Source organism: Myotis brandtii, unplaced genomic scaffold (genome assembly GCF_000412655.1).
Source record: "Myotis brandtii unplaced genomic scaffold, ASM41265v1 scaffold130, whole genome shotgun sequence".
Classification (NCBI taxonomy): Eukaryota; Metazoa; Chordata; class Mammalia; order Chiroptera; family Vespertilionidae; genus Myotis; species Myotis brandtii.
Genome location: NW_005354596.1, coordinates 263,509 through 274,278, shown reverse-complemented (window position 1 = coordinate 274,278; position 10,770 = coordinate 263,509). Strand labels below are relative to the sequence as shown.

General features: G+C 56.4%; 2 protein-coding genes across 3 annotated transcripts in view; both read left to right on the top strand.

The window, feature by feature from the left end:
• The first annotated feature begins 3,139 nt into the window (after positions 1-3,139).
• Positions 3,140-5,542, top strand: STK19 (serine/threonine kinase 19). 2 transcript variants are annotated; one of them, XM_014534464.1, is made up of 5 exons: positions 3,140-3,523; positions 3,718-3,857; positions 4,601-4,698; positions 4,785-4,983; positions 5,112-5,542. In XM_014534464.1, the coding sequence occupies exons 1-4, from the start codon at positions 3,257-3,259 to the stop codon at positions 4,934-4,936; spliced, it is 657 nt and encodes a 218-aa protein (XP_014389950.1). In that variant the 5' UTR covers positions 3,140-3,256; the 3' UTR covers positions 4,937-4,983; positions 5,112-5,542. The 2 variants fall into 2 exon arrangements, with proteins under 2 accessions (XP_014389950.1, XP_005859911.1); XM_005859849.2 differs by having other exon boundaries at positions 3,146-3,523; positions 4,785-4,932.
• A 536-nt stretch (positions 5,543-6,078) lies between these two features.
• The window catches only part of C4A (complement component 4A (Rodgers blood group)), a 12,485-nt gene continuing 7,793 nt past the window's right edge, over positions 6,079-10,770 (top strand). The window contains exons 1-16 of the mRNA XM_014534509.1: positions 6,079-6,199; positions 6,275-6,473; positions 6,633-6,834; positions 7,004-7,074; positions 7,157-7,245; positions 7,410-7,492; positions 7,939-8,035; positions 8,137-8,237; positions 8,269-8,406; positions 8,784-8,899; positions 9,004-9,177; positions 9,270-9,455; positions 9,559-9,744; positions 9,838-9,996; positions 10,206-10,332; positions 10,468-10,764. Of these exons, the coding sequence (XP_014389995.1) occupies positions 6,138-6,199; positions 6,275-6,473; positions 6,633-6,834; positions 7,004-7,074; positions 7,157-7,245; positions 7,410-7,492; positions 7,939-8,035; positions 8,137-8,237; positions 8,269-8,406; positions 8,784-8,899; positions 9,004-9,177; positions 9,270-9,455; positions 9,559-9,744; positions 9,838-9,996; positions 10,206-10,332; positions 10,468-10,764 (2,287 nt within the window). The 5' untranslated portion in view covers positions 6,079-6,137. The remainder of the gene's footprint in view (positions 6,200-6,274; positions 6,474-6,632; positions 6,835-7,003; positions 7,075-7,156; positions 7,246-7,409; positions 7,493-7,938; positions 8,036-8,136; positions 8,238-8,268; positions 8,407-8,783; positions 8,900-9,003; positions 9,178-9,269; positions 9,456-9,558; positions 9,745-9,837; positions 9,997-10,205; positions 10,333-10,467; positions 10,765-10,770) is intronic.

The following is a 10,770-nucleotide window of genomic DNA, read 5'->3' as shown; positions in this document are numbered from 1 at the left end:
TAATTTATAGCCTGTATAAATTTATATCACTCTTAACTCTACATGTTGTACTCATGAGGGTATTGAGCATTAGCAGCTCTTTGTGTCCTCAGAAGGAGGGGTGGAGGCTCAGCCGCTAACGCCGGATTAATGGCTAGTGCCCTTTTACTTTCACTTTTTGGCGGCGGCGCAGCCAACTCCTGAGGACTTTTATTCTCTTTCTTTCCGTTAACTTAAGGAGAGTGTAAACATCACCATCCGTCTCAGCAGAAAATGAAACATCCAGCTCTGAATCGCTAGCTGAGGCTATTCTTTCATAACCTTCTAATTCATTTTGACAGCTAGTTTTCTGTCCCTTTCTTGACTCCCTCGGTTCTGTGACCGCACCCGGGAGTGGCTCAGGGGGTAGCAATCTCTCAGGAGGGAGAGGCTCAGGACTTGAACACCCAGCTCCTGGTGCAGCACTTCGCGACCTCAAAGGAATTTCTTCATAATCTTCAGAATCAGACTGAAAAGGCTGTAAAGCTAACGTTACTAAATTAAAAATAGCCCATACATCAGCCTCTATAGCATTTCCCTGATGAGCCCTCCTTAATGACTTTCCAACTTGTTTCCACAACTTAAGATTTAGCTCCTGTTTTCCTTCTGGGTGAAACCAATAACAGTGTGCTGGACTGCCTTAAACAGTTTTTTAAAAACCTCATCCTTCATTTTTACCCCTGTGCTCTTCAATAATGATCGCAAGACAGCGATATATCGACTCTGCAATGACGGGCTATTCCCCATGACTCTGCTTCTATTGCCGAAAGTTCCGCGTACTCTGCGCTGGCAAAACCCTTTCAGTCCTACACGATCCCAGTTACTCACCTTTGGGTCCCTGTTCTGTTTGGGCGCCATTTGTTGATGTTCTTTGTGAACGGTGACGCTGAGATGAGCTTGGCGTGCAGGATTAAGTTTAGAGAAGCAGAGGGCTACCGCTCGCTCAGGCAAGTAGCAAAGCCCCCAAAGCTCTCATGGCTTTTATTTGGGGAGTACAGCAAATAACAATGGAGTACAGCAAGTGACAATGATTAACAGGCATGCCTATGAGATCATCTGAGCTAAGTTATACATTAAACTATTAATTTCCTATGTTATACAAAGACCCTTTCCACCTGCAGCAGTGTAACCTCCCTTAAACTTTCCATGCCCTCATGGACTATTTATCACCTCAAGGAAAGTTCTGCCTCTGAACAATAAGTCTTGCGTGCAAGACTTTGTTCTGACGTGGCCCGCTTGCAGGCCCCCGCCTTTTCTTGGCAGAATGTCCTCTTCTAGTTAGCTTCATTCCGCTTGACCAGCTACAGTCAGTTTTGCTAAATATTGTATGTGTAGTTGAAAAGAATATGCATTATTCAGTTATTAATTTCTCAGTAACTAGAGTTACTATTGAAGTCTTCTAGTTCCTCACTGATTATTTTGTCTGTTTCTTCTATGAGTTAATGAAAATTGGATTAATATACTTTTGTGATTGTGGATATGTTATTGTCTTTTCAAATATTTCCCCTACCTTATCTCTTTTCATTCCTCCTTGGACTTCAATTACACATACATTGGACCTTCTCTTTGTATCCTTTACGTCTTTTAGCTTCTTGTCTGCATTTTCAATCTTTTTGACTGTATTATATCCTTGTTAGTTTTATAAAATCTGTTTTACAGGCTAGTAGCTTTTTATTTAGCTGTGCCTTAATACGTTAAACCCATCCATTGAGTCCTTAATTGCACTTGCCAGTTCTAGAATTTCTATTTGGTTATTTTTCAACATATTATGTCAGTTTATATAATTTCTTGCTAAAAAATTCTATCTTGACTGTTATTATTTAAGCATTATACACATAGGGGTATTTTTAGTAGTCTGTTTTTTTTTAAAAAATATATTTTATTTTTTATTTTTTTAAATATATTTTATTGATTTTTTACAGAGAGGAAGGGAGAGAGATAGAGAGCTAGAAACATCGATGAGAGAGAAACATCGATCAACTGCCTCCTGCACATCTCCCACTGGGGATGTGCCCGCAACCCAGGCACATGCCCTTGACCGGAATCGAACCTGGGACCTTTCAGTCCACAGGCCGACGCTCTATCCACTGAGCCAAACCGGCTTCGGCAGTAGTCTGTTTTTGATAATTCCCTGATAACATGTCTTTTGGGGTCTGTTTCTATTGTCTGTTTCTTTTGAATTTTGTTTCCTTGTGTGTTCATTTAGTTATTTATGCCCAGTTATTATTTTTTAAAATATATCATTATTGATTTCAGAGAGGAAGGGAGAGGGGGAGAGAGAGAGAGAAATATCAACAATGAGAATCATTGATCAGCTGCCTCCTGCATGCCCCCTACTGGGGATTGAGCCTGGGATCCTTCAGTCTGCAAGCCGATGCTCTATCCACTGAGCCAAACTGGCTAGGGTGCACCCAGTTATTTTTGACTGTGCTGGACAGATTTGCCTAAATCATCAAATGCCCTCCATCTTCCAATTACATCTTTGTTGTTGTTAATCCTCACCTGAGGATATTTTTTTCCCCATTGATTTTTAGAGAGAGTGGAAGGGAGGGAGGGAGTGAGAAACATCGATGTGAGAGACACATCGATTAGTTGCCTCCGCCAGGGATCGATCCTGCAACCCAGGCATGTGCTCTTGACCAGGAATGGAACCTGCGACCCTTCAGTGCTCAGGCCAATGCTCTAACCACCTAGGCACACCGGCCACAGAGCCCCATTATTTCTATGAATTTTTTTGTTGACGTATTACCTTGTGAGCTCTTTGATGCTTAACAATTTTAAAAACAATATTTTATCCAGCATTTTAATTAATTTTCAGCAGGTGAGTTAGTTCTTGCTGTATTCTTAGAAACACTAGTCCTGGTTGATTTTTATTTGTTTTAAACATTTTATCCCATATTCTTCACTACTTTCCTCTGCCCACAGTCTAGACTTAATTCCTTGAGGGCAGGGTCTGTGTCTTTTTAAAATATACATATTTTTTTATTGATTTCAGAGAAGAAGGGAGAAGCAGAGAAAGATAGAAGCATCAATGATTGGCTGCCTCCTGCACACCCCCCGCCCCCTGGGGATTGAGCATGCAACCCGAGCATGTGCCCTGACTGGGAGTCAACCCGTGACCTCCTGGTTCATAGGTTGATGCTCAACCATTGAGCCACACCAGCTGGGCAGGGTCTGTGTCTTAATCACTATTTTATCTTACTTAGTGTCTGGCATATGAAAGAGATGAGGTGGGTGGATGGGAGGGTGGGTAACCAATTGGAAAATACTCTTTGGTGATTCCCCTGATTCTCCCCACAGTTTTTCCTTTACTTGGAGAAAAGCTCCCCAGTATGGGCAGCGTCCCCCGGGTATGGAAGAGCATCTTACCCTGATAGCCTTCTTTTCACCCCCATCTTCCTGGAAACAGAAAGAACTTCAGGAACAGGGGGAGATCAGAGTCATCCAGCTGGGCTTCGACCTGGACGCCCACGGGATTGTTCTCACCGAGGACTACAGGACCAGAGTGCGTGTGGCTCGGGGCGCGGGGGCAGGCGGCTCTCCCACCACACCTCCCAGGGCACGGGCTCTGGTTGGTAGTAATAGGAGGGACAGGAAGGAGGGGGAGGAAAGGTATGAGAGGTGGGACGAACTGGGCAGAAGGGGGTCTGCCTCCCACGTGCTGAGAAACGTCCCCCAGCCTCTCATCCCTGCTTCCAGGTCCTCAAGGCCTGCGATGGCCGGTCCTACGCTGGGGCCGTGCAGAAGTTTCTGGCTTTGGTGCTTCCAGCCTGTGGGGACCTTAGCTTCCAGCAGGACCAAATGACGCAGACCTTTGGCTTCAGGGACACAGAGATCACGTGAGACTTGGGGGGCCAATAACATCCGGCGTCTGGCAGCTCCCTGCCTCCCTCCTTCCAGCCTGGCCCTTTTCCTTTTGCTGATCCTGCCCAAAGGGTTGACTTTTTTTTTTTTTTTAGTAAAATCTAAATTTGTATCCTTCCCCCAAGAGAGAGGCCTATCTCACCTGGAGCCTTGGACTTAAATTCAGGCTATCTGGGTGGCTAGTGAGATGGATCTAGAGGCCTGGCAGGGACCACACATGCCTGATGTGAATCACGCTGAGACTAAGAACGCGAGTGGTAGGCACTAAAGCACTCATATTCCAAAGCAGCAGCCAGGCGTGGCGAGAGGGAAATGTCCGTGCCGGGCTGGCCCGGCTCCGGTCCCTACTGTGCACCATGGTATCTGTGAAGGCATTTTATGAGCTTCTCAGTAGACGTGGGAGGAACTGTGGTGAGGCAGGGGCACAGGAAAAAGACCCTTATTTCTCCCTGCGGGTGGGACCGAGCGTGTGTCAGGGCTTGTGGTCAGGGAGGAATCAAGACTGGTTTTAGGCCCTGACCGGTTTGGCTCAGTGGATAGAGCGTGCGGTAGGGCAGCTGGGTAGGCGAATGGGACCAGAGACCTGCTGGGCAGGGGCGGGGAGGAGGGTGTCTGCTGTCCGGTCCCTTTGCCCGGTTGCCCATGTTTCCAAACATTAGCGGTGAGGAGAGGATTCTCAGAGCCGGTTCCCCTCTCTCCTGGCTTCCTACCCGCTTAGGCAGCTGGTCAACGCCGGAGTCCTCACTGTCCGAGATGCCGGGAGTTGGTGGCTGGCTGTGCCTGGAGCTGGGAGATTCATTAAGTATTTTGTTAAAGGTATTCTGTCTGCAGCTCAGCCCTCAGCCCTCCAGAACACCTTTCCGGCCGCAGGCCTTACTCCCTGCTCCTGTCCACCTCTCCAGGGCGCCAGGCTGTCCTTGGCATGGTCCGGAAGGCCAAGTACCGGGAGCTACTCCTGTCGGAGCTCCTGGCCCGGCGGGCGCCTGCCTCGGTGAGACTCGGCCTTGCCTACCATGTGCACGACCTCATCGGGGCCCAGCTGGTGGACTGGTGAGTCTTGCCCCCAGCCTCTGGCAGTGAGAGCAACAACCCAGAGCAGAGATGGGTTTCCTTCACTAGGGAAGTCCAGCTCCTCTCTCCTCCGGAACCTGGGAATGTTCCTGCCAAGTTCTGAGTTCTCCCCAGACCTTGGCCCGCGCGTCTGGATCAACTGTGTCTTTCTCTTGCAGTGTCTCAACCACTTCTGGAACCCTTCTGCGCCTGCCGGAGACGTGAGGGTCTGCTCACCGCGACAAGCCTTCCCGGAGCCGGGCCTGGGGGCCAGGCGTGCTGCCCAGCAGGGGCCGAGCCAGGGTCACCTTGCGAAAGCTTGGCCAGGAGGATGCGCGATGGACCCGAGGACGTGCAGTGCCAGGCGTGACTGCTGCTGTTGACCTGGGCTCCGGGCCAGGGCGGGGTTTGGGCAGTGCTTCGGGGGCCTGTGGACATGGAGCCAGACCCCATGCCAGGGCCATGGCCGCTGCCTCTGGGGCAGCACGGTGCTGCTGTTACTGTCTTGGGGTAGGAAGGCGGGGTTTCCGAGGGGCAGGTGAGGGGGGCGGGGTTCTCTGCCCTACATGTTGGATTGAAACAGCCAAATAAAGTACTTCTGCTGGTGCTCCTTCTGGTGTCTTGTTTAATGTGGTGGGTGGCTCCTCGCTCGGGGGTAGAGGTAAAGCCACAACTGGGCCTAAACGTGGCCTCATTGTTCAGAGGAAAAGGGGTGTTGAGGTCAGTGTCCTTGGGGGGTGGTGAGGGGTTTCTGAAAAGCACAGGCCTCACGAAGTTCCCTTTTGTGGGGTTCACAGTGGGAGGCCCGCATCTTATCGCCGTGTTTTGTCGGCCTTGGCAAAGGAACCTGGATTCTCTGCCCGGTGCTCCGCCCAGGCTGCCGAGCGGTACACAGACACCACACATGCCCAGGAGGGGAGGTGCCCAGGCACTGGCATGAGGGGCTAACGGGAGGGGAGGGCGGGCAGGGGGAGGAGAACAGGACCTCTGGGCCATGATTTCCTCAGTGACCCAGGTGTCCGGGGTGCCCCCCTGCCCCCAACACTGGGCCTGGGGCCAGCTGCATTTCTCGGTTGTCACGTGGTTTCCCAGCTTAGCTGGCCCAGGGGAGGAGCAAGGTCCAGAGTCTACTCTGCTCCAAGCCCGAGGCCAACCAGAGAGGAGCAGACAGACGCACGGGTCTGATCGCTCCTGGTCTTGCAGCCATGCGGCTCCTCTGGGGGCTGATCTGGGCGTCCAGCGTAGCCTTGTCTCTGCAGGAGCCCAGGTCCTGGCGCGGCGGCTGCTGAGCGGGGGGGCTGGGGGCCGGTGGGGCCGCTGCTGACCTGCCTGTTCTCCCCAGGTTGCTCCTGTTTTCTCCTTCCGTGGTTCACCTGGGGGCCCCCCTGTCGGTGGGGCTCCAACTCCAGGATGCTCCTCGGGGACAGGAAGTGAGAGGGTTCGTGTTCCTGAGAAACCCGTCCCATCACAATGCCCCCTGCTCCCCGAAGGTGGATTTCCTCCTCACCTCGGAGCAGGACTTCGTTCTCCGCAGCCTCCAGGTAGCTGGCCGCACCTGTCCTGCTGTGCTTGGCAGCCCCACTCCGTCCCCGCCGCCTCTGGCGTCATCTGCTGGCGGCCTCCTTCCCTGGCCGTCCAGCCTCTGGCTTTCTCCTGCTCTGTCTCTGACCCGCTCCCTTTCCCTCCCCCTCACCTGACAGATACTCCCCAACGGTGCCGACAGCTGTGGCCTCAAAAGCCTCCGAGGAGGCCCCAAGATCCAGCTGGTGGCCCAGTCGCCATGGCTGAAGAGCTCTCTGTCCAAAGACGTGGACACTCAGGGCATCAACCTGCTCTTTTCCTCTCGCCGGGGGCACCTTTTCCTGCAGACCGACCAGCCCATTTATAACCCTGGCCAGCGGGGTGAGTCTCAGCCCCAGGGCCTCTCCTGCGACCGCCCCCTAACCCTAGCCCTAACCCTCACCCCTTACCTGAAATGGCCGGAAAGTGCCGCCTGGAAGGCGCCTGGCAAATGTTTGCTCTCCCCTCACTCCCTGCCCGTCACTGCTGCTCACCTCACCCTCCACTCCAGTTCGGTACCGGGTCTTTGCTCTGGATCAAAAGATGCGCCCATCCACAGACAGCCTCACGGTCACCGTGGAGGTGAGTCCCTGACCTCTGACCTTCCTGACCAGCTGGGGCTACTGATCTGACCTCCCTCCCGCGACCCCTTTCCCCGTCGCAGAACTCTCAGGGCCTCCTTGTGCGGAAGAGGCAGGTGTACGCCCCCTCATCCATCTTCCAGGACGACTTTGTGATCCCGGACATCTCAGAGTGAGCTCTTGCCCCAGTTCCCGGTTGCCCTGCTCCCCACTCCAACACAGGGTCAGACCCGAGCTCCCTGCCTGTGGTTCACCCCACACCCTTCCCCAGGGAGCTGGCTGGCTCTCCCAGGTCCTCTGCACATGCGGGCTGAGCCCCTCCCTGTCTGTCCTCAGGCCAGGGACCTGGAAGATCTCGGCCAGATTCTCGGACAGCCCGGACTCCAACCACAGCACCCAGTTCGAGGTGAAGAAGTATGGTGAGAGCCCGGCCGGTGTGGCTCAGTGGATTGAGCCTCGGCCTGCAGACTAAAGGGTCCCGGGTTCGATTCTGGTCGAGGACCTTGGTTGCAGGCTCCTCCCCAGCCCTGGCCCTGGTCAGGGCGGTGCAGGAGGCAACCAATCGATGTGTTTCTCTCACATCTATGTTTCTCACTGTCTTTTCCTCTCTCTTCCACTCTCTCTAAAAATCAATAGAAAAATATCCTCGAGTGAGGATAAACAAAACAAAACAAAACAAAACAAAAAGAAGTACGGTGAGAGCTGGAGACAGGAGGGCCAGGCAGCTCCTTTCCTGGAGGGAGAAGGCAGGAAGGGGGTGGGAGCAGGCAGAGGTGGGCGACCTGGGTGCCACCCCCTGCGGGAGGGAGTCCTCCAGGGCCCTTCCCCTGGAGTCTGACCAGCCTGCCCCTTTGCCCTGGGTCAGTCCTTCCCAACTTTGAGGTGAAGATCATCCCTGGGGAGCCCTACATCCTGACGGCAGCTGGCGTTCTCGGTGACATCCAGTTAGACATCCAGGCCAGGTAACCTGCCGGGCTCCCCTCAGTGCCAACACCACTCCCTCCTCCCGGCCCCTCCGCCCAGGCCACGCCCGCATCCCCCTCCCCGTGCTCTGTGGCTGCAGGTACATCTACGGGAAGCCCGTGCAGGGGGTGGCGTACGTGCGCTTTGGGCTCCTGGCTGAGAATGGTGACAACACTTTTGAGGGAGGAGGGGAGGGGGGGAGACCGGTGTCACCTGGCCGTTTTCTTCTCTGCCCAGCTGGCGGAGGGCCAGTGCCACATCTCCCTCACGAAGGCTGCGGTGCAGGGCGCCCTGGGGAAGCTTGGCGTCCAGCCGGCTGACCTCCCGGGGCTGCGCCTCTACGTGGCCGCGGCCGTCATTGAGTCTCCAGGTGAGTGCTTTGCCCGGTTGTGACTCCAGGCCTAGCCTCTGACCTCTGAGCTGACCTCTGTCCTCCAGCACCGGCAACCGCCCCCCTCCCCCTTTACCCTCACGTGGGACCCACAGCCAGGAAAGAGCCGCAGCCTCTCCACCTGGGCTGCTGGGAAGCAGCCCTGCCCCTCTGTTTACTGTTTCCGCTCATCCGTCCACCCCGTCCATCGACCCGTCGGTTCTTCCCCCCACCCCCCTCTCAGCATTTATGCCCTATCTGTGCACTGGTCCTGGTCGCTCAGCAAACGAATGAGGGGGAGACGGCCTGTGCCCCAGGAGCCGCCCCGGCTCTCCTGCCCGCTCCTGGGCCTGCTCCTCCCCCCGTCCGTCTTGCAGGCGGAGAGCTGGAGGAGGCCGAGCTCACATCCTGGCGTTTCGTGTCATCTCCCTTCTCCTTGGACCTTCGCCACACCAAGCGGCACCTTGTGCCTGGGGCCCCCTTTCTGCTGCAGGTTTCCTCTGCGGGGGAGGGGCGTGGCGGGAGGGCGCGGAGGGCGCCCCGCAGGAGGGCCCATGGCCCCTCTTCTCTCTTTGACCTGCCCCTCCACCCACCCAGGCCCTGGTCCGAGACATGTCAGGCTCCCCCGCCTCTGGCATTCCCGTCAAGGTTGCTGCCAAATTCTCTCCGGGATCTGCTTCTGAAATACATGATCAGCGGAACACAGACGGGCGCGGCCAAGTCCTCATCTCCATCAACGTCCCTCAGACCACCACGGAAGTGCAGCTCTCCGTAGGACTCCGGCCCACCCCGGGGCATGGGGAGGAGCTGGTGCCTGGGTCCTGGCCACTGACCCTGCTGCTCCCGCCCACCCCTTTCTCCAGGTGTCTGCCGGCTCCCCCTATCCAGCCACAGCCAAGCTCACTGTGAGAGCCCCACCCTCCGGAAGCTCGGGGTTCCTGTCCCTGGAACGGCTGGATTCTCAACCCCCTCGAGTTGGGGACACTTTCCGCCTGAACCTGCGAGCCGTGGGCGTCCGTGGGGCCAGCTTCTCTCATTACTACTACATGGTGTGCAGGAGGGCGGGTGCTGGGAGGGCTCGGCGGCTGGGAGCCCAGGGGCCGGTGGTTTCAGGCTGGGCGCGCAGTGAAGAGGGAACCACTCTCGCCCCAGGTCCTGTCCGGGGGACAGATCGTGTCTGTGGGCCGAGAACCCAGGGGGGCCCTGACCTCGGTCTCCGTGTTTGTGACCCACCGCCTGGCGCCCTCCTTCTACTTTGTGGCCTTCTACTACCACGGGGGCCTCCCAGTGGCCAACTCCCTGCGGGTGGACGTCCAGGCTGGGGCCTGTGAGGGCAAGGTAACGCATCGGGGGTGGGGGAGGCAGGAGAAGATGAGAAGCAGCGCCCCCGTCTGACCCGTCCCCCCCGCCCCTGCCCCCTCCCCCGTGCAGCTGGAGCTGAGTGTGGACCAGCACAAGGACTACCAGCCTGGGGAGATGCTGAAGCTCCAGCTGCACACCGACTCTGCGGCCCTGGTGGCCCTGGGGGCTGTGGACATGGCTCTGTACGCCGCGGGCGGCAAGGCCCACAAGCCCCTGGACATGGGCAAGGTTTGCGAAGACCCTCTCCCCGGCCCTGCCGCGTCCTCTCGGGCTCATCCCAGCTGCCCGCCCACTCCGCCCAGCCTCCCTCACGCTGGGGCCTTGGGCCTTATTTCCCCTCTGTCTGTGTCTCACATCTGTCCACCCTGCCCTCGCCCACAGCCAGCCCTGCCCCTCAGCCATCTTGTCTCCGCCACAGCCCTGCCTTTTCTTGCCAGGTCTTCGAAGTCATGAGCAGCTACGACCTCGGGTGTGGTCCTGGGGGCGGGGACAGCGCCCTGCAGGTGTTTGAGGCGGCTGGGCTGGCCTTTTCTGACGGACACCAATTGACTTCGACCAGAAATAGTGAGAGCAGAGGAGGAAGCGGATGGGTGGTGGGAGGCAAAGTGAGGAGGAGGGCCCTGAGGGGTAAGAAGGGAGGAGGGGCGCAGGCACGGGAGGCGCCCACCAGGGCTTGGCTGCAGCCCTGCTCTCTCCCAGGTCTGAGTTGTCCCAAGGAGCAGAAAACCCGGAAAAAGAGAAACGTGAACTTCCAGAAAGCAATTAGCGAGAAGTGTGAGTTGTGGGCGCGGGTGAAGCTGCTTGCGCCCCGGGGTCAGGGGGAGGGGTCTGCCTCTCGGCTCCTCTGCTCCCCAGGGGCCAGGCTGTGGGCCAGAGGGCCAAGTCCTGGGTTGGCGGTGGGTGGGCAGGAGGCTCTGCGCGGCCTCCTGAGCTCCCCGTGCCCAGTGGGCCCTCGGTACCTGGAGGTCCGAGTGGGGCGGAGGTGCGTCCCGTGCTCCCACT

Coding starts and splice junctions, on each gene's coding strand:
- STK19 (XM_005859849.2), top strand. CDS start 3,257: ATGGGAGGGTGGGTAACCAATTGGAAAATACTCTTTGGTGATTCCCCT. Junction 3,858..4,600: donor TTCAGGGACACAGAGATCAC/GTGAGACTTGGG, acceptor CTACCCGCTTAG/GCAGCTGGTCAACGCCGGAG. Junction 4,699..4,784: donor CATTAAGTATTTTGTTAAAG/GTATTCTGTCTG, acceptor CCACCTCTCCAG/GGCGCCAGGCTGTCCTTGGC.